Raw genomic sequence first — 18,926 nt, 5'->3', positions numbered from 1 at the left:
ATTCCCATCCTGTTGACGTCCGACTTCAATCACTGGCTTACGTATGCATCGGACCTTCCCAAGGCCCGCTGAATAGCCAAGCCTGCCTCACAATTTGCATTGCTTCGTTTGTGTCAACTAGACAGTAGCACGCAGTTCTATAGATAGGAAAACATGGATAACCACGGCACGCCAGCGCGCAGAAACGCCTGCACGTGTCTCTACGAATACTGCTGTGGGACCGCGACAATAGCACATTGACCACATGCATACAAGAAACACGATACCGCAATACAGGGAGGCTCTCTATAGCAACTTCCAACCCAGTCTCTGACTACCGTACTTGCGCCACGCGCCGCAATGCGATCTCGGATGTTTCGGGTTCTCTTCTCGGGCTGTCCTCAAATAAGTCCCTTCGCCGGAAGCATCTTGCAGCTTCATCGCATGCTTTACAGGACGGTCAGTAGGCGCAGCAGCTGCGGCGCCAGGTCCTCCTCCTGCTCCACTCGCTGCTGACGTCCCTGCGGCTGCGCCTGCTGCACCGCGTGCTCCACAGCGGCGTGGTACACGGTCAGTGAACCATCTGCGCCGTCATGACCGTTGCCGTTGCCGCTGTGCCCGTTGGCGCTGCCGTTGCCGTTGCCATTGCCGCCATGCCTGTTGCTGTGCCCGTTGCCGCTGGCGGCGGCACTGCTGGCGGTAGCGGCGCTGCTGCCGCTGCTGCCGCCGCTGCGGGTGGGCAGGTCGGCTCGCTCGAACAGCACCCCCGCCAGCAGGTAGGTGTGGCCGGAGTAGAAGGCCTCGCCCCGGGAGCGCATGGCCGCGATCCAGTTGCGCACCTGCGCACCCGGAGTGAGTGAGCGGCGTTTGGGCGTGTCGTTGTGAGTGGGGCCGTGGGGATTTGGGGATGTGGGTTTGTGCCAGCCTGGTACTCCGCATTGCGCAGCAGCGGACATGGCACAAGCCTCGATCGCACCTCAAGCAGCTGACCGCGTGTTGTGCATCCGAGCCTGCAGCGGCCCGTGTCCCGCCTCGCTTGCGCACGCGCCCGATCCAAGCGCCCCCACCCACCTTGGGCTGGCTGGAGTAGGTGCCGAAGGGCAGCGGCGTGACCAGGAAGTCCACCACCCGGTACCCGGCGGCGGCGGCGTGGCGCAGCACGGCGGCGGGGTTGGAGTAGGACGCCAGCAGAAGCATGGCGTACGGGTAGCGCAGAGACAGCAAGTCCTGTGGCGGGCGCGGCACAACGACACAAAGAGGTGGGTGGGGTGGGGTGGGTTTAAGGCACGCTGGTGACGTGGCAGGGGACCGGTGGCTGGGGCCGTGGGGGGAGTGCGGCAACTGGGTTCGCTAGGCGTTATGGGTTCGTGCAGGGGATGCGATTGCACACGCCAGAGACATGGTCGCACACGCTGGGGATGCGGTCGCACACGCCGCCATGCACGCACGCGCGCACGCACGCACCCGTGTCAGCCCCGCGCCGTCGCTGCCGCCGTGCAGCTCCGGCATGAGGATGTCGGCGTCGGGCGCGGGCAGGTAGGGTGGGTTGGACACCAGGGCGGCGGCGCCGGCGGCGGGCGAGTCGGGCGAGCGCGTGCCGGTGTAGAAGCAGCCCGTGTGCACCTGTGTGTGGGCAAGCATCCATGTTGGGTGGGTGAAAGGGTGGTTCCATGCCTGGGTGAATGAATCACTGCGGGCGCATGTGAACGCCATACGGAGCGCCCTGACCGCGCTACCGTTCGCATGCTGCCGTGTGCCCGCCCTCTGCCTCTCCAGTGCGCCTGCTGCCCCTGACCCGTGCCGCATCCCCCCTGCTGCCCCCACGCACGCACCTGGTAGCGGTCCTGCAGCCCAAAGGCCGCGGCGTGCTCGCGGGCAAGCGCGGCGGAGGTGGGGTTCAGCTCGAAGCCGTGGACCACACCCTCAAACCTGAACATGCGTACATGTGCGTATTGGGCAGGCATTCTGCGTCTGGGATTGGCATGTTGGGTTGATGCAAGGCGCAAGTTGTCATGGAGCACTGTGTCAGGGCTTGGCGCGTCGGCATGCAGAAACAGCACCGCCGCGCAGCCGCCGCCGCCGCCGCACAACTCACTTGGTCTTCATGAGCGCGTTGACCACGGGCGTGCCGTCGCCGGTGCCGAACTCCACTACCTTTAAGCTGCTGGCGCTGTCGCCGCCGCCACTGACCGTGCCGCTGGCTCCATCACTGCTGCTCGACTCGGCGGCCGCGCCGCCACTGCTGCCACTGCTGCCGGCGCCGCTGGTGGTGCTGGTGCCGGTGCGGCCTCCGCGCTGCTGGTGGCGCTGCACGGCGATGGGCAGGAGCTTCTCCAGCGCCTGGCTGTAGAACAGGGATTCCTCCGCACACTGGAACACCTCGGCGGCGGTGAAGGAGCGCCCTCCGGTGCCGGGGGCGGCGGCGCGGCGGCTGCTAGGGAGCGCGGGTGGGATCAGGCGGCAGAGGTGAGGGGCGGCGGGTCATGACGGGGCCGGCGTGTGTGGGCGCATGTTTGTGGAGAGGGCTACCGGCCTCTCAGCAGCAGGCATGTGCTTGGAACCCGTCCGCTTCAATTTGCGCTCTGTGTCAGCAGCGCCACCTGCCCCGGCCCCACCCCCCCACCCACACACCCGTTGGGCTGGTATTTACAACCTCCCACCCACACACCCGCACCCACCTCACGCCCTGCAGGAGCTCCGCGCCCTCTGTAAGCAGCGCCACCTCCGGCACCGCCAACTGCCCCTGCTGCAGGTCAGCTGCGGCCGCGGCCGCCGCCTCGGCTGCGCGCGCCGCGACTCGTGCGCCGGCGCGGCGCAACGAGCTGCCGTTGAGACCGCTGCTGGAGCCGGAGCCGGGGCGACCCGTGGCCAGCACCTGACAGCGTGGAGGCGGAGCGGGCGGCAGCAGCGGGCCCGGCGCCGGGCTGGCCGCCGACGCGGACATCTGGCCTTGTGGCGCGAAACCCAGGGGGCGCTGGGGCGAGGTGAGCATGTTGCGGCGTGCGGCGTGCGGCGTGCGGGTGCGCGCGAGGATCACTGGGTCGGCGGGCGCACCGGTCGAAATGGGATCACCGGATGCAGTGTGCTTCAGCACCTGGGGAATGAAAACGGGCTTGCAAGAGGTGTTACAATAGCGGCCGTTCAAGGCGGTTGGCTTCGCGGTCGAAAGGCCTCATTCGCATCTTGCACGTGTTCGGGTGGCGTCACGATTGCCGGTTCCCGTGCGACGTGTCTGCAACTCATACCATACCCAACTTCGGGGTCAGAGTGACGCTCTACGTGGATATTACCGGTGATTCAGCATTTTGTCAAACCTCAAACCCCAAGCTGTTGTGCGCTGTTTCGCAGGACACACAAGTCGGATTGCCCTACGAGACCCAGCGGCCCGTGTGCGTACTTGCAAATCCATCCACCAACAGAAATGCTCATTAGCGCAATGCAGCTGGCGCGGCTGCCTCCTGCCCCGACCAGCCGGCGCCAAGCAGCGGCAGCCCGCAGTGCCGGGCCTCGCAGCCGCGTGGCCCTTTCGCGCGCTGTCGCCAGTGCAGCTGGAAGCAGTGATGGCTTCAACGGCAGTTCCAGCGGCAGCAGCAGCAGCAGCGACCCAGCGGCACGCGGCCGGCGGCAGGGTCGCGGCAGCACCCAGCAGCCGCGGCCGGCAGCAACGGCGGCCGCGAAGACCTCCGGCACCACCAGCACCCACACCAGCACCAGCACCCGGAGCAATGACACCACTGCACCTTCCACCGCCACTGCCACCGGCAGCAGCTCCGCCGCCCCCCTGACGTTTAGCTCCACCTCCACCTACGCCCAAGCGGCGGCGTCCTCTGCCGCCAAGGCGGCGGCACAGATCAGCGCTGTCAACCGCTCCAGTGAGTGCTTACAGAAACCATGCAGTTCGGTGTGGCTACGTGGTGCGGAGCGCTGGGCGGCGGGGCGGTGGAAATCGTATACTATGCATGCAAGCGGCTAGAGTACTGCCGCTCCTCGAACGTGTATTTTGGCTGGCTGGCCTACATGCGCCTCTCGCTGCTGGCCTGATCCCATCCACCCTCGCCTCGCTGCCATCCTGCCGCCCACCCCGCCGACGTGTCCTGCTGCCCCTCTGCCGTCTGTCTGGCTGTAGCCGAGGTGGCTGTGTGGATCTCGGACCGCCCTCTGCGCCGCCTGCCCGCCTCCCTCGCCGACCCCCACCAGCTGGAGGCGGCGGCGCGGCGGCTGCTGCCCGGGTACGGCGGCGCCAGGAGCAGCAGCGCCCCGGAGGCTCATGCCCGGGAAGTGGGGGAGGTACTGGCGGCTGACGGCCTGCCGGGTGAGTGCCCGTGTGTCCATGTGTCCGCCGCCGAGTCGCCGGGCCTCCGCCGGGCCTACCGCCGGGCCTCTTCGCGTCTGGGCATGCCCGTGTTTGCAGTCTTCCTCTCCCCGCACAACGCTCTGTCCATCTGCCTTCTCCCCTGGGTGCCCAAGACATCCCATCCCCAGCCGCGGGCCACCAACCAACCTCTGCACGGTCACGCCTTCAACCGTGCCCCCGCCCCCGCCCTTTCCCACCTCGGCACCCACCAGTTGACTTCAGCGCCGCTGAGCGGGCCTTCCTGCGGCTGCTGGCGGCGCCGGATCTGGACGGCCGGGTGGCGCGCTTCGAGGCGGGCGCGGCGGAGGACGTGCAGGTGCTGGAGCGGGCGGCGGCGGCGGCGGCGGCCCGCGCGTACGGCGCACTGGGTGCGTACGCGCGTGCTGAGTGTCTTGTGCATGGGATTCAGGGAAGTAGGAATGTAGCGGTGAGCTGAAGGCACGCCCCACCTAATCCGTTTGGATACCGCAAGGAGCGGTCCGTCAGGCTGCGCGCCCTACACCCTGTGACCCCGCACACACGCGCAGGCGGTGACGGCTCGCTCCAGGCCGCCGCCTGTCACACCTTCCTGCAGCGCCTGCTGTACCGCATGAACCGCCTCAACCACTTCTGGTAAGGGCGGGGACGGCGCGGGAGGGCGCGTGTGGGCGCACGGCGAGCACGGTTTCCTGTGACAGCGCCTAAAGCGCGTGTTCTACCGGTAGCAGCAAGGTCTCGCAGTCCGTCCTTTTTTCACAACCTGATGCCACCCATCACCCACCGCCTCGGAGTCGGAGTGCCTTGGTCCTCACACCGCTTTACGTTCCTCAAAACCCGTACGGCACACACATATACACACACACACACACAGGTATGACGACCTGCGGCTGTACGACAACGAGCGCTCTGCCGTGCTGGCGGCGCTGCGGGAGCGCGTGGAGGGCGCCTGGCAGCGCTGGGAGGCGGCGGGCGGTGAGGCGGGGGCGGGCGGCGGCATCGGCGTGAGCCCGGAGGCATACAAGGGCATGAGTGAGGAAGAGGTGAGGGCTTGGGGCGTGAGTGCATGTGCATGTCCATATCTGTGCACGGGTTGGGGTTTGGGTTGCGTGCTTGTGTGTAGCGATTGTAGCTGGTCTCAACCTCGGCATGGCTCATGGCTGTTGCGGATGCATAGAGCTCCAGCCGGAACCTCGCATGCACTCGCTGCCTCAGCCTCCTCGCCGCCGTTAACCACCACCGCCGCCATCCTCACCACCCCTCCTCAACCCTTCACTACCCCTGCCTGCTACAGCTGATCGCGGGCGTGCGGGCTCGTGCCGCCGTGGATGTGGACCCCCCGCCCAGCCCCGCCGCCACGTACGTGCGCGACCACATGGGGCTGCAGGGGTACAAGCACCTGCTGGCAGTGGGTGAGCGGCCGGGGGGGGGGGGGGTAACAGCACGTGTGTGTGTGTGTGTGTGTGTGTGTGTGTGTGTGTGTGTGTGTCTTGGACAGAGGGCAAGTGGAGCGACGGTTTGCATGCGTTGTGTACAGCATCATGCGTTCTGTTTGGGGTGGGATGGGGTGGGGTGGGATGGGCTGCGTGCTTGCGGTGATCGGCGCAGGGTGCAGGGAGCGGATGGGGCATGTCGCCCTCGTCGCCCGAGCCCTGCCGTAACCCTGCCGCCCTTAGCCCTTAGCCCCCCACACCGCCTCTCCCCGCCCCCCTCTCGCCCTTCAGGCTCCCTGGATGGCCTGGTTGAGGCCAGCCGCCAGTCGCGGGTGTGCGCGGGCGCTGCCAACGAGGTGGCGGCCACCGTGTTCAAGGTGCTCATGGAGGTGAGGGGCAGGTGGAGGGAAGGGGGGTGGATGGGATGGGTGTATTCTACCGGAGTAAGGAGGAGGAGTCAAGTGAGGAGTTGCGCAGGGACAAAGGAGAAGCGAGGAGGCACCTGTGGACTTGGAAGGCGGCTGCCGGTTCCTTGGGAATCGAGAGAACCCATCCATCCACCTGCTCGCCCCCGCCCTTCCTTTTGGCCACCCTCGTAGGAGTACGGCGGCGGCAAGCTGTCCCGCAAGCACTCGACCTTCTACGCCTCCATGATGAGTCAGCTGGGTCTGGACACACGCCTGGAGGCCTACTTCGACCTGCTGCCATGGCAGGTGCGGCGGGTGGGCTGCGGTGTATGTGCAAATGTGTGTGTGTGTGTGTGCTAGTGGTAGGCCATTGCATGATAAGGAAGAGCTAACTCTGCAGTAGGGGTCTGCACCAGTTAAACAGATGCATCTGTGATACTTGCATGCATGCGCTGCGCACACAGCTCGCTGTCCCCTGCCCAACCGCCTTTCCCCGCTGCCCACGCCACGCCGCCGCCGCCGCCGCCGCCTGGTGCAGTGGCTGGCGGGCGCCAACCACAACTTCCTGCTGACGGAGCGGCGCCGCCACTACCTGCGCTACTGCGGCGGCCTGACCTACTTCGAGGTGTGTGTGTGTGTGTGGGGGGATGAATGAACTTACATCCGACGGACGAGAACGGCCAGTGCAGATAGATCGGGCGCCTAATGTAGATAGGGCGGGAGCGGCTTGTGCGGGGAGGCATCTGTGGCACTGGAGAGGCCTCATCGTACATTCGTACCGCATGTACCGCCACTCCACACACCTCGTTACCCACACGCCCCACCTGCCGTGATACTCCCACCCGCCAGGTGAACGGTCCCTCGGTGTACCGGACCTACTGCGCCGCCGCCCAGCGCCTGGGCCTGCCCGCCACTGGCTGGGGGTATTGGTGCGTGGCGGGCGGACTGCGGGCTGAGCGCGTGGGGTGCTTCCGGGAGGGCATGGGGCCACGATGCATGCGGGGTGAGGTTGCGACACCTGGGCGTCATGAGTGGACGTGCACTTGGATTGGAGCACACCGTCCTGAGGGTGTTGTTGGTTGATGATGCCTGCACCGCTGTGGCGTCACTGATGGCTGCAGGGAGCTGCATGTGCGAGAGGACGAGCGGCACGGGCGCCAGATGGTGGAGGAGGTGGCGGTGCCGCTCATTGCCAGGTGCGCGTGCGGGCTGGGGGGTGGTGTTCGTTTGGCACGTGGAATGCAGGAGCGATTACTTCCATATTCGCTTGTACGAGGTGTTGAATGGAGTTTTGTACGGGGTTTTGGACGGGGTTTTAGCCGAAGGGTGTAGGTAACAACTGGAACACGCCTGGCCAGTCGCACGAATGGTATTGCACATGCGTGTGTCCTGATGCTTGCTGACATTTGTATCTGCCTGTGTCCTGATGCTTGCCTTGTGTGTGCCCCGCCCCGATCAGGTACGGCGCTGCTGACGGGTGGGAGGTGCTGTGGGGCTACGACCAGGAGGTGGCCATGAGCGGCCGGGCGGCGGCGGCGCTGGTGGCAGACATACGGGCGGCGGCAGCAGAGGAGCAGGGCGTGGAGGGGCAGCAGTGAGGAGAAGGAACGTAGCGGATGAGCGGTAGCAGCAGTGAGGAGGGATGACCGTGGCAAACCGCAGGAGGGGCACATTTTGTGGGTTCTAGCGGGGAGAGGGAATGGAGTGCGGTGCAAACAGGATGGCATGATCTGGACCTTCGTTGCCATCGTCGTCCTTAGAGACACGGACGTGTGTGATCAGGATTGTTAGCGTGAACAAGGTGGTACGCCTTCCACGGAGCTTGAAACTGCAGCTGAGGCGTTCTGAGGTGCGTTCCTTGAAGAGTTCTTATCCTTGCTACAAAAGTGAAACGCAAGGCGCGCAGTCCTGGACTTGGTCTCAGCCGGTAAGCGTTGAACGCGTTGATGTTGTGTTGGCACGTGCAGCGGGCTCTTGCTCAGGTGGTAAGGGGTGCGACGGGCTTGCTGGCGGACGGGCGGGAGTATACTTTCGGAGTTTTTGTGTGTGTGATAAGCTGGCAAGCAAGGGGTCCCTGGCCTGCCTTTGAAGAAGGGTGCCACAGACAGAACAGTTAAAACACGTGGGATTCGTACGGTTTCCACTTGTCAACACATTGTGCTCAGAACCTGTGATGCATCGTGCAGCTGAGACTGAATCTGACAGTCTGGCTCGAGATCAGGTGGCGGGGCCATTCAGCAGCGGTGACGCACACGTCCGTGCCTTGCTGGGTTATCCCCAAGACCGCCGCATCACGGCAATCTCCCTGTGCCCAACGAGCCGTGGCCCAGCCCTTACAAACCCCACCGTGAGTCCGTGACCATTCATACCTGGATGCATCATTTTACTGTACGCTACACATGGACGTGCAGGATGGCTGAACAAATGTGGCGTGCAGACTTCGCCAAACCACTGGCACCAACCCCCGAACCCCATACGGAGGCGGAGGAAGGAAGCTCGCCTCTCCAACTTGCGCCTCGTAGTTAAATTCGTGACACAGATACAAACATCGTGAGATTATTTATTACCTTGAATTGAAATCTAGTGCCGCAGGCTCGTGACCTCACAGAATCGCTCTAGGACAAATGACTTCCTCAGCGGATAGCCCCGCCTGGAGCCTGCCGCAGTTCCCAATGACCCGAACATTGTTGCACTATGCAGCGCCGGTCGCCTGTGTGGCCACAACTGCACTCCTCGTCGCGACAAGGAAGTGAGTTCGAGTCACCGGCCTGCTGTCGTCACTAGCGCTCATGGCCCGGACGAATGTGCAAGGTTGCACATTTGCTCTCCTTATGCACGCTTTTGATGGGCTGTCGGAGTGCGTTTCGTGCCATCGACCATAAACGCCAACGCCCGCGACAATCAACATGCTGCTCGTGCTTCCGTCCTCGCTTGCCAACGTGGCTGCGCGCTGGCCCCCTGTTGCGTACGCCAGGGACCTGATTACCTGGGTGTATAACACCATCGCCAAGTCAGGGACCAAGAAGGCTGGAAAGGTGAGTCCGCCAGCGCTGGCCCCCGTCACGTCGCTGCGACCCTCCGTCGCCTCCGGCAGTTTCTGGCTAAACCGGAGCTGTCCCAGCAACGTGCGCCGCGAGTTCAAACTGAACTGCGGCAACGGCAAAAGAGTTGAAACTTGATTACTCCAGGTGGGAAGACGTTTTGCATCAAGCCGACCCATCCGCGTCAGCGGCGGCCACAGCCTCCCCCTGCCGGCGTTTCACCTCCCTTCCCCCCGCTCTGCTCCCTTGCTCCCTTCCCCACTCCTCTCACAACCCCAACCACAGCCCCCGCCTAGCCTCAGCCCCGAGCCACCAGCCTCCGATGTGCCTGACTCATCCTCCGCCCCACCTCGCCCTCCCCCCCCCCCAGGCCTACCTCTCTGGCAACTTCGGCCCTGTGCCTGACGAGCTGTTTGCTGAGGACCTGGAGGTGGTGGAGGGCAAGCTGCCCGCGGGGCTTGACGGTGAGAGGAACAGAGGGGGAGAGATGGACAGGGAGGCGGAGAGGGGGTGGGAGACGGGAGGGAGAGGAGAGGGAAATAGGAGGGAGAGGAGACGGACACGGGAGGGACGGAGAGGAGGCGGGAGGGAGGGAGGGAGGGAGAGGCCGGGGCGGTGCATGGTGGGCTGCTGTGGCACGGCATGAGGCAGCGGGACGAGCAGGTGCGAAAGGAGTGACGCAGGTGCGAGGGCCGTCACCGCAGCCCGGCCACCCCAAAAGATTGGAACGGACTCTAGGTGCCGTCGCACCCACGTCACCACGTGGCAGTGTCACGTGCCTGGGCACCAACCCGACGGCGCCCTCTGCTGGCCCGGCTCTCCTGCTGCCCCCGCCAGGCTTCTATGTGCGCGTGGGCCCCAACCCGCTCTTCCAACCCGTTGCCGGGTACCACTGGTGGGTGATGGGGATGGGGGGCTTCCGAGGAGGGGGTTGGCGGTGGTGGTGGTGGGGATACGTGGGGGGTTGCAAGGATTGGTACAGAGAAGTGTAGCGAGGTAGACAGCAGGTGTGGTGTTGTGCGTACCGATGACCGACGGCGTCCATAGGTCCAGCGCCAGAGCTCGCCGTGGCGTCCCGTTTTGTGCTGGCTATACCTAATTCTAGAAGTAGTGCTCAGTGAAAGGTGTATAAGCGCGTGTGCGCATAGTAAGCTGCTAAAAAACGTCGGTTTCGTGGTTTTGGGGGGGGGGTTCCGAGGAGGGGGGCGGACTCTGCTGGAACTGTGTTTGCCAGCCCCAGCAGGGAACGCGGGGCGCTAAGGCGCAGGGGAGAGCTGGGAGTGCACATGAGGCGGGGCGGGGCAGGGCAGGGGGCGGGGGGGTCTGCGCTGCCATGCGGGTTGCGGCGCTCACCCTTCCCTCTCCTGACTGACCTTTAATCTCAGTGCCATCCTGCTCTCTCTCTCTCTGCCGCAGGTTCGACGGCGACGGCATGCTGCACGGCGTGCGGCTTAAGGGCGGCAAGGCCACCTACGCCAACAAGTACGTGGAGACGGAGCGCCTGAAGCAGGTGAGCGGGCGGGCTGGTGTTGTTGTTGTTGTTGTTGTTGTTGTTGGGTGTGTGTGTGTGTGTGTGTGTGTGTGTGTGTGTGTGTGTGTGTGTGTGTGTGTGCGTGCGGGTGTCGGAAAGCGCAGGGGTGTACATGCGCAGGCGCGGCAAGGAGCCGTCAGAGGGCCGACGAAGATGAGCAGGGAATGGCGTGGCGGACGGTGCTCCCGGGCTCCGTGGCTTTCCGTCCCCACGGACTCCATTCCTCCCCCCCTAGTGTCGCCGTGCCGCCGCGAACTTGAGCCGTGTCTAGCTATGCAGCAGCATATGTATCAAACGGGAACACTATTTTGGAGGGTCTACGCGCTGGAGCTAGAGCTGGAGCTGGAGCCGGGAGTGGTCGACATCGTCGGTAACGCTTGATGTTCCGCAAGATGGCCTACCGTCTACCACTTCCTTAACTAGTCATGAATGTAACCCCCCATCTATGCTCGAACCGTCGCCGCTTTCAGCGACGAGTCCTTGACAAGGGGGCTTTTTCATGTTGCCTCGGGCATAAACCATCTCCTCTCCCGCCATGCAGGAGCGGGCCGCGGGCGGGCCCCTGTTCCCTCGCCTGGGTGACATGTTCGGAGGCAAGGGCCTGGCGCTCATGCTGCTGCACAGGTGGGTGGGTGTGAAAGGAGGGGGCCGCGGGGCGGGGCGGGGGCGCAGGGGTGGGGCGGGGCGCGGAGGGGGTGGGGATTGGGGGGCGTGGGCTTCCAGGGTCCTTGGAAGGGGGAGGGGAGTGGGGCTGCTGGGGAGGATGGGTCGCGCGGCAGCTGGGGAGTGTGAGCATGCATCCGGTCGTGACTGTCGTCCCTCCAACACACAGGCTGGCCAAGGCTCTGGGGGCGGTGCAGACCAGCAACGGCACCGGTGAGCGAGAGCTGTGGGGGCCGGGGGGGGGGGGGCGACACTGCACCAGGGGCGGGCGCGAGCATTGTACCTGTTCCGCCACCCACATGCACGCACGCCACGTTTGGTCGCGGCCTTGACTTGTCAAATACACACACATAGTGTATACACGCACAAACACGCCTCCCTCCCCCTGCTTGTCGTGTCCTGCATTCTCTCGCCTTTTGTTGCTTGCTGGGTACCCGCAATCATATGTCTCCTGGTTTCTTGTTGGGAATGGTGAAAACTATCCCCACCACCTTCACGCCCCCTTGACCCCCTTGCCCCCCTCCCTCATCTTTCAGGCACGGCCAACACGGCACTGGTGTTTCACGCCAAGCGGCTCCTGTCGCTCAACGAGGGAGACATGCCGTACGGGGTGAGGCACCACACGGCTGGGGGGGGGGGGCGGGAGAAGGCGTGGAAGGGTTGGAGGGGGGAGGGTTGAGGACGGTTTTGCGGGGCAGCCAGCATGGGCCGTCGCTGGCGCAGGGAGCACGAGCTAGCGGTCTGTGCCCCCAGCGCCCAGGCATTGCGCATGTCTACATTACCGTATATGCCGCCCTACCATGCGTCCCGATCCTGGCCCCACCTGTTCAGATCAAGGTCCTGTGCAACGGCTTGATCGACACGCTGGGTCGCATGAAGCTGCCCAGCAGCTGGAAGGGACCCTTCACCGCACACCCCAAGCTGGACCCGGAGACGGGTGCGTGCAGGCTGTGTTGGGGGCGGGTTGGCGGGGTCCTGTGTAGGGCAGGTGCGAGTGACGGTGAGCATGAGAGGCTTTTGTGGGGATGAGGCAGGCGAGTGGAAGCCGTGTGTATGCAGGTGTGGGGGCCAAGATGGGCATGTTCCTGTGCGTGTTTTGAGCCGCACTCGCTTGCCCAGCAACACAAGCACGCACACGCACACACTCCGCACACACACACTCTCATCCACCCACCCACCCACGCACCCACCCACCCACTCCCACGCACACGCCCTCACGCGCACGCCCCCACGCCCCCACGCAACCCCCCTCCCCACGCCCCCACCCCCAGGCGAGCTGATCTTCCTGGGCTACTCCTTCTCCGGCCAGCCCTACGTGTCCGCCGGCGTGCTGGACGCGCACGGCAACCTGTCCCGGCAGTGGGGCGTGGAGCTGCCCTGGCCCGTCATGATGCACGACATGGTGGCCACGCAGCGCTACGTGGTGCTCATGCACCTGCCGCTGTGCTTCGACCCCGAGGTGAGGCGGCGCAGCTGTGTGTGTCTGCGTGTGTGTGTGTGTGTGTGTGTGTAGGTGTGTGTGTGTATATAAGTGTGTGTGTACATATGTTTACATGTGTGTGTACGGTACGTTGCGTGCGTGCGTGCGTGTTGCAAGTGTGTGTGCGCTGTGTGTGTGGTTTGTGCAACGTGTGTTGCACCGTCTGTGTTCATTTGTGTGTTTGTGTTAGAGCACACGGTATGGTGTGTGTGCATGCGGGGGTGTGGCAAGCAAGTGACGGGTGGGAGGACATCTGACGCACAGCCCAACCTCCTCCTCCCTCCCTCCCGCCCCCCTCAGTGCATGGTGAAGGACAAGACGCTGCCCTTCCGCATGCGCACCGACTTGCCCTCGCGCATCGGTGAGTGACCGGGAGCAGGGCGGGCGGGGGCACAAGCCCAACGAGGCCACCGAGCATATCCGTGAGGGGCGGGGCGTGTGATGTTTTCCGGTCCCAAGCACGTGGGATAGGTGCAGTTCAGCGGTGCAGAGGTCTGGGTGCAGCAGGGGAAGCCCGGAGGCTTGTAGCGCGGACGACAACCTCCCAAACCGCCTGACACTGCCCGCCTGCCACACGAAATCACCCAATGCCCGTCACCTAGCTCACCATGCGTCCCCCACCCCCCGCACACACGCACACGTACACCCACACGCACACGCACCTCAGGCCTGCTGCGCCGCGACGCGCCCAGCTGCCCGGCCGGCGGCGCCCCTGTGCAGTGGTTTGAGCTGCCGGGTCCTGGCTTCATGGCCTTCCACATGGTCAACGCCTGGGAGGATCCCAAGACAGGAGACGTCAAGGTGGGGGCGTGTGTGTGGGGGGCGGCGTGTTTGTCCGTGCTTTGGTGGGGTACATGCCTGAGCCTGCATAGGGCAGCAGTGGAATTGCGGTTGCATTACGCCGTCGTGTGCCCGCTCAGCCGCTGCTGCTGGCCTGTTTCCGTTCCTCCGCTAAGCCTATCGCACCCCACTCCCGCTGGCGCATGCATCTGCCACGGCCACGCACATGCCCGCCTGCACACAGGTGTACGCCTGCCAGCAGGACTTTGTGAACCTGGACCTGGACAAGGTGGACTGCTCCAAGGTGAGTGTGTGTACATGTGCGTGCGTGTGCGTGTGCGCGCGTGCGTGCGTGCGTGTCAACGGGCATAAGGGAAGGACACACGCAGAAGAAAGAATTCCGCATTTCCACACTACCATTTCCTCCCCTCCCGCCGTAATTGATTGCAAGCAACCCTTCACCTCACCCACGCTGCACGGCCCGCAGGAGCTGGCGCACCTGACCGAGTACTCGCTGTCCCCCGCCACCGGCGCCGCCAGCCTGAGGCGCCTGAGCGGCGTGGTGGGCGACTTCCCCGTGGTGCACCCGGGGCACGTGACCCGCCCCTGCCGCTGGACCTGGCTGGCCACCATGGACACTGCCGGCAGGTGCGTGTGTGCGTATTTGTGTTTGTGCGCTTGCGTGTGTGTGTGTGTGTGTGTGTGTGTGTGTGTGTGTGTGTGTGTGTGTGTGTGTGTGTGTGTGTGTGTGTGTGTGTGTGTGTGTGCTTGCGTGTGTGTGTGTGTGGAAGTGGAAGTGTATGTGTGCGTGCGTGGAAGTGTGTACGGCAATGCGCTGGCAGCGGGGTCGTCGTCCTCGTGCTGCCATGACGGCCTTACTCGGCAGCTTCAGGCGTGTCCAGACGGGAGCATGCAGCTGCCAGTGCGCCTTCCCTCGTCTCCGGCTTTTGCCTGCCTCTCAAAGCCGTACCTGCTGACGGCACCATCTCATCCTTCCCGCCCCGGCCTCACCTGCCACGCCCCCCTTCCCCCTTCCCCTGTGCACACCCTCGCAGCACGCCCTCCTTCACCGGCATCGCCAAGATGGACCTCTCCGCGCCCGGCCCCGCCGCGGCCGCCGCCGCCGCCTCCACGCCCGCCGCCTCGGCGGCCTCCACGCCCATCACCTCCCCCTCCAAGGAGCAGCCTAACGGTGGCGATGCCAAGGCCTCCAAGGGCGGCAAGGGTGGAGATGCGGCGCTGCCAAAGGGCGATGCGTGCGTTGGGCGCATCATCTACCCGCCGGGCGTGTTCGGAGGGGAGGCTGTGTTCGTGCCGCGTTCCTCCACGCTGGCCGACCCCAAGGTACATGTGCGGGCGCGTTGCGAGGGGGTCCAGGGGATTCGCGAATGGCATCGAGGGAGGCGTCCGCGGCCGTCCACATCTGGCCCTTCGCTGCTGCCTCACTCTGCGGAATCTGGGATTGGTTGTGATACGTGCAGACACACACACACACACACACACACACACGCACACACGCACACGCACTATTCCTCGCAGGCCGCCGCCAAGCTGGCCGAGGACGACGGCTGGCTGACTGTGTTTGTGTACGACACCAACACAGACACGTCGTACTTCAATGTGTACGGTGAGAGTGGGAGTACTGTATGGGCGCAACTGCGTGTACGGCGCCGGCATGGCTGGAATCTGGGATGGGAAGCAACCCTCCCACTCTAGCCCACCCCGCCGCCCCCGACCCACTGCACCTTACCGCGTCCCGTCGCACCCCGACTCCCGCTCCCACTCCTGCCGCAGACGCCAAGACCATGGCCCCCAAGCCCGTGGCCTCGGTGCGCATGCCGCGCCGCGTGCCGTACGGCTTCCACGGCACGTGGGTGGCGGAGCAGCAGCTCAAGAGCCAAGTCATGTGGGTGTGAGGGCCGCAATGGCTGCTGGTCCGCGACACACTGCGGCAAGCGCGGGGCCGGCGGGCGATTGTGCCCCGCCTGGCGCGCGGTTGTGCCACCATCACGTAATGGAGGGATGAAAGGCGAAGCACGGCCGTGGTGCTGCTTCTGACAAAGTGGAAGAATTCAACATATGAGAAGAGGGAGAGACAAGAGGAAATGGTGCACTGGAGGCAATGGTTGGCTTCCTCAGCGATCACACCAAAGCACGAGAGTCAGAGAAAGCTCTGTGCATCGCATGCGCCCAATTTATCTGTACTTTGGTGTTCATGGCGTTTGCTGTTTGCTGGGCCCCGACCGGTAACATGGCTTCAGCAGCTGCGTGACGAAGAGGCGCGAGGTCGTGTGTTGAGGTGTCACAGAATGGGAAATTGTGCTGCGCGCGGAGTCAAACGGCGGAGTACTGCACCCGCGGCGAGCGCTTGTTGGCTTCACATTTCGTGGATTGGTTGGCATTGGATTTGGCATTGCTAGAGCAGCAGGAGTCGAGAGTGTAGGGCGTTGCGCAGAGGCTGAGAGATTGTTGGAGGGAACGGCGTGGTGGGTTGTGGGAAAGAGACTTGACGAATCCATTGCAGAAATGTAGGCGGCAGGTCTAAACCAGCCGAAGGTAATGCGTGTTGATTGCCGGCAGGCGTGTGCGTGCTGCACCAAGAGGTCACGACGGCGGGCCTGGTGTGTGTTGTTGGGGATACCGTGGCGTGTACCGGGGGTAGCCTGTGGTTGAGCGTTTTGGGGTTCAGTATTGAGGAATGTGCGGGCCCAAGAGGCGGATGCAGTTTACGCAGGCGAGGTTGTAAGGTTAGCTGAGGTTGTTTCAATGTTCCGCAAGTTCACAACCGGCATGGCCATCCGTCAGCTGGGGGATGCAGGGGGATGCCCAGGAGCCCTCAAGTATTTGAAATGGAGTACCACCCCGCGAACCCGGCTTGACCTCCTTACACACGCATTTGCATGTTCTCGACTGAAGGAGGATTGCCAGCGCGTGGGCGCACGTGGGCACCTGGACGTCAGGGGTTGGGGGCTGGCTACCTTGCGCCGGCAGTTGGTCCAGCGGAGGTGACTCTGGTCCCCCGACGACTGCGGAATCGGCACGCGTTAGGCATCATGCCCTGTTTGCCATGGACACTCATGGACCTCGGCCGGCAATGTGTGGTGGTGGCGGGACTGGCTGCTGGAGCTACCTTCCCGGGGGCGCAAAGTGCCAGCTATTTGGGGGCGCCGTTGCGTCAGACTTATGGGCGCGGCTTCAGGCGTTGCGGGTTCTCCCGCGTGGCTGAGTGGTGCCTGGCAACCACCCCTTACTCGTGCGTGGTACTGGCGGCAGGATGGTGCTTGTCCACCCGAAGGATAATGCGTCCCCGCAGCCTCCACTTGAAGTTGATGGGCACTGCGCCTACTGCCTACTGCCTTTTCCTGCGGCCCTGTGTTGGCCTTCGGGCTTGCGCGGTTGTGCCTCGCCTCCTGGCGCCAGGCACGTCGTCCCGGGGTGGCCCTGACATCGTCGGACGTTCTAACCGGTGTGGTGCTTCAATGACATGCCTGGTCTTGCGGCGGTGAAGCTGCATGGTGGGGCTTTGGCGGGTCTTGCACCTGGGTGCCTGGCTTGGTGTCGACCCTGCGCCTCTGCTTCACACGTGTGCGCTAGCGGTCTGTGTGTCAAAAACGAAACGAAAGCCCATGCCAGGCGCAATGCCGAGTCACAGGTCGCATGTGGGGATACCGCTCGCATGTGGGGATACCGCCGCATTGATCAGGGGCACAGGGTGCATACCGTATAGAGTTTAAGGAGCGACCAACAGGTCCTGCACGACCAGTTGCCCGCTGTGGAAACACACATGCGCGCGTCTAGTCGGCAACTGAGGCGTGCGTGACAGCACAAGACTCGGTACTCCCTGCAGCTCCTTCCACATGCGTGCCTTGTACCCCAACACCAAGACCCCAGCACAGGAACCCCACGAATAAAGCCGTGAACTTGATAACACGTGTACGCCTTGGCCCAGCCATCCTTGCACCCGATGCTCTCGTCGCTCACACAATCACACTCCTACTTTGTAAACCTCGCATAAAGCGTGTAAATAGGCAGCAAAGCACGCCTCCCGCCTAACCAAGTAGGGCAGTATGGGCAGGTAGGGTAGTATGGCCCGATAGCCCCCATACACCCCACCACCGATCACAAGAGGTCCAAACGCATACGGCGACGGCGGTCCCGTCGGTGAATGGTGGCCGCTCCGTGCGGGTGGGGCGCCACCACCCAAACCCTCTCGTGCACTCAATAATAAAGGTGTATTACTAGGCAGCAAAGCACACCTTCCGCCTAACCAAGTATACTCACACGTGCTTGCCACACCCTGTTGCAGTGCTTTTAGACGGCCCCGCTTGACGACCACCCACCCCTTGTGAAACCTTATTTGTTCGCTGCAGGCTCATGCGCCAAAAAGAGTAAGAGAGCAGCCGCTATAGTCGAACCGTGCTTTTATGGTTTTTAAAAGGAAACGTGCCCAAGATTGGCCATGACTCCACGTCATCATGCTGAAACCCTAAACCCAAACGCATCTCGCGTCACTGCATTATCACAACTGTCAATTAAGGCCGCTCCGTATGCCTGCACGCCAACCGGCACTACGGTACGTCGGCTCACGCATCCATTTGGCAATGACCTGACACCATCATGGCTCCCAAGCAAGGCGCTCGGCCGGCGTGGCTCCAGCATGCAAAAACTTCTCAAATTACCGTGCGCTCTCTCCACGCCCAAGGAGTTGCCAGCCACCTGCCAGCATAATACCCTTGCAATTTCTTGCACATGGCAGGTCGTAGCAGTCCATTTGAAGCAACGTGCACGAGCCATCACGTTTATTTGCGGGCGTCTGCCCCACTGCACCACCTCTCATGCGCCCAACCGTGCTTGTGGTGGACCCCCAATCATCTTTTCCGCAAACGTGATACACGATGTCAAATAGCATGAATGCAAGCAACCGTATCGCTCACCGTATGGGAGCCCGCATCAATCTATAAATACTCTGCCCCAAGAACTACATTAGCATGTCATTGTCTCATCCATTAAAGCTACTGCTATAATGTGCGTGCAGTTCACAGCTAAACATGGGCCAGCACATGGGCTACTCCGTCGCCGCTGCTGTTGAGCTGCCAGTCCGCCAGCCATCCAAGGATCCAAGCTCACTCGCTACGGGCAATAACACTTTCCACATCCCACCACATAAAAGCGGTACCATGCCCGCACAGGCCGTGTGCCCCGGTCCTTCCCTCACCAACTGAGCACACTCGCAGTATGACCACTCCATGCTGCGAGCGCGCAGCTGCAACCCCTGCGCTTCT

General features: G+C 63.6%; 3 protein-coding genes across 3 annotated transcripts; 2 read left to right on the top strand and 1 right to left on the bottom strand.

The window, feature by feature from the left end:
• Positions 1-6: 6 nt before the first annotated feature.
• CHLRE_03g149750v5 (uncharacterized protein) lies at positions 7-3,068 on the bottom strand. The gene is made up of 6 exons (XM_001695627.2): positions 2,658-3,068; positions 2,075-2,410; positions 1,812-1,908; positions 1,444-1,602; positions 1,051-1,206; positions 7-818 (listed from the first exon to the last, which is right to left on the bottom strand). The coding sequence occupies exons 1-6, from the start codon at positions 2,969-2,971 to the stop codon at positions 429-431; spliced, it is 1,452 nt and encodes a 483-aa protein (XP_001695679.2). The 5' UTR covers positions 2,972-3,068; the 3' UTR covers positions 7-428.
• Positions 3,069-3,228: 160 nt separating this feature from the next.
• Positions 3,229-8,364, top strand: CHLRE_03g149700v5 (uncharacterized protein). The gene is made up of 12 exons (XM_043060492.1): positions 3,229-3,851; positions 4,106-4,291; positions 4,546-4,701; positions 4,861-4,945; positions 5,184-5,352; positions 5,604-5,721; positions 6,034-6,131; positions 6,342-6,455; positions 6,688-6,774; positions 6,999-7,078; positions 7,271-7,345; positions 7,609-8,364. Exons 1-12 carry the CDS (start codon positions 3,401-3,403, stop codon positions 7,745-7,747), a joined length of 1,758 nt encoding a protein of 585 aa, XP_042925621.1. The 5' UTR covers positions 3,229-3,400; the 3' UTR covers positions 7,748-8,364.
• A 344-nt stretch (positions 8,365-8,708) lies between these two features.
• Positions 8,709-17,264, top strand: CHLRE_03g149650v5 (uncharacterized protein). The gene is made up of 17 exons (XM_001695513.2): positions 8,709-8,898; positions 9,124-9,184; positions 9,561-9,654; positions 10,028-10,085; positions 10,607-10,700; positions 11,263-11,345; positions 11,554-11,597; positions 11,921-11,994; positions 12,216-12,321; positions 12,656-12,843; positions 13,165-13,225; positions 13,532-13,665; positions 13,889-13,948; positions 14,132-14,292; positions 14,700-14,988; positions 15,184-15,271; positions 15,439-17,264. The coding sequence occupies exons 1-17, from the start codon at positions 8,774-8,776 to the stop codon at positions 15,558-15,560; spliced, it is 1,842 nt and encodes a 613-aa protein (XP_001695565.1). The 5' UTR covers positions 8,709-8,773; the 3' UTR covers positions 15,561-17,264.
• Positions 17,265-18,926: the final 1,662 nt, after the last annotated feature.

This window comes from Chlamydomonas reinhardtii, chromosome 3 (assembly GCF_000002595.2).
Source record: "Chlamydomonas reinhardtii strain CC-503 cw92 mt+ chromosome 3, whole genome shotgun sequence".
Lineage (NCBI taxonomy): Eukaryota > Viridiplantae > Chlorophyta > Chlorophyceae > Chlamydomonadales > Chlamydomonadaceae > Chlamydomonas > Chlamydomonas reinhardtii.
The sequence above is the reverse complement of the archived record's forward strand: the minus strand, read 5'-3'. Positions and strand labels throughout refer to the sequence as shown.

Coding starts and splice junctions, on each gene's coding strand:
- CHLRE_03g149750v5 (XM_001695627.2), bottom strand. CDS start 2,971: ATGCTCACCTCGCCCCAGCGCCCCCTGGGTTTCGCGCCACAAGGCCAG. Junction 2,411..2,657: donor GAGCTCCTGCAGGGCGTGAG/GTGGGTGCGGGT, acceptor GCTCCCTAGCAG/CCGCCGCGCCGCCGCCCCCG. Junction 819..1,050: donor CCTACTCCAGCCAGCCCAAG/GTGGGTGGGGGC, acceptor CCGGGTGCGCAG/GTGCGCAACTGGATCGCGGC.
- CHLRE_03g149650v5 (XM_001695513.2), top strand. CDS start 8,774: ATGACTTCCTCAGCGGATAGCCCCGCCTGGAGCCTGCCGCAGTTCCCA. Junction 13,226..13,531: donor CGACTTGCCCTCGCGCATCG/GTGAGTGACCGG, acceptor CACGCACCTCAG/GCCTGCTGCGCCGCGACGCG. Junction 13,666..13,888: donor CCAAGACAGGAGACGTCAAG/GTGGGGGCGTGT, acceptor GCCTGCACACAG/GTGTACGCCTGCCAGCAGGA.
- CHLRE_03g149700v5 (XM_043060492.1), top strand. CDS start 3,401: ATGCTCATTAGCGCAATGCAGCTGGCGCGGCTGCCTCCTGCCCCGACC. Junction 4,292..4,545: donor GGCGGCTGACGGCCTGCCGG/GTGAGTGCCCGT, acceptor GGCACCCACCAG/TTGACTTCAGCGCCGCTGAG. Junction 7,346..7,608: donor GCGGTGCCGCTCATTGCCAG/GTGCGCGTGCGG, acceptor CGCCCCGATCAG/GTACGGCGCTGCTGACGGGT.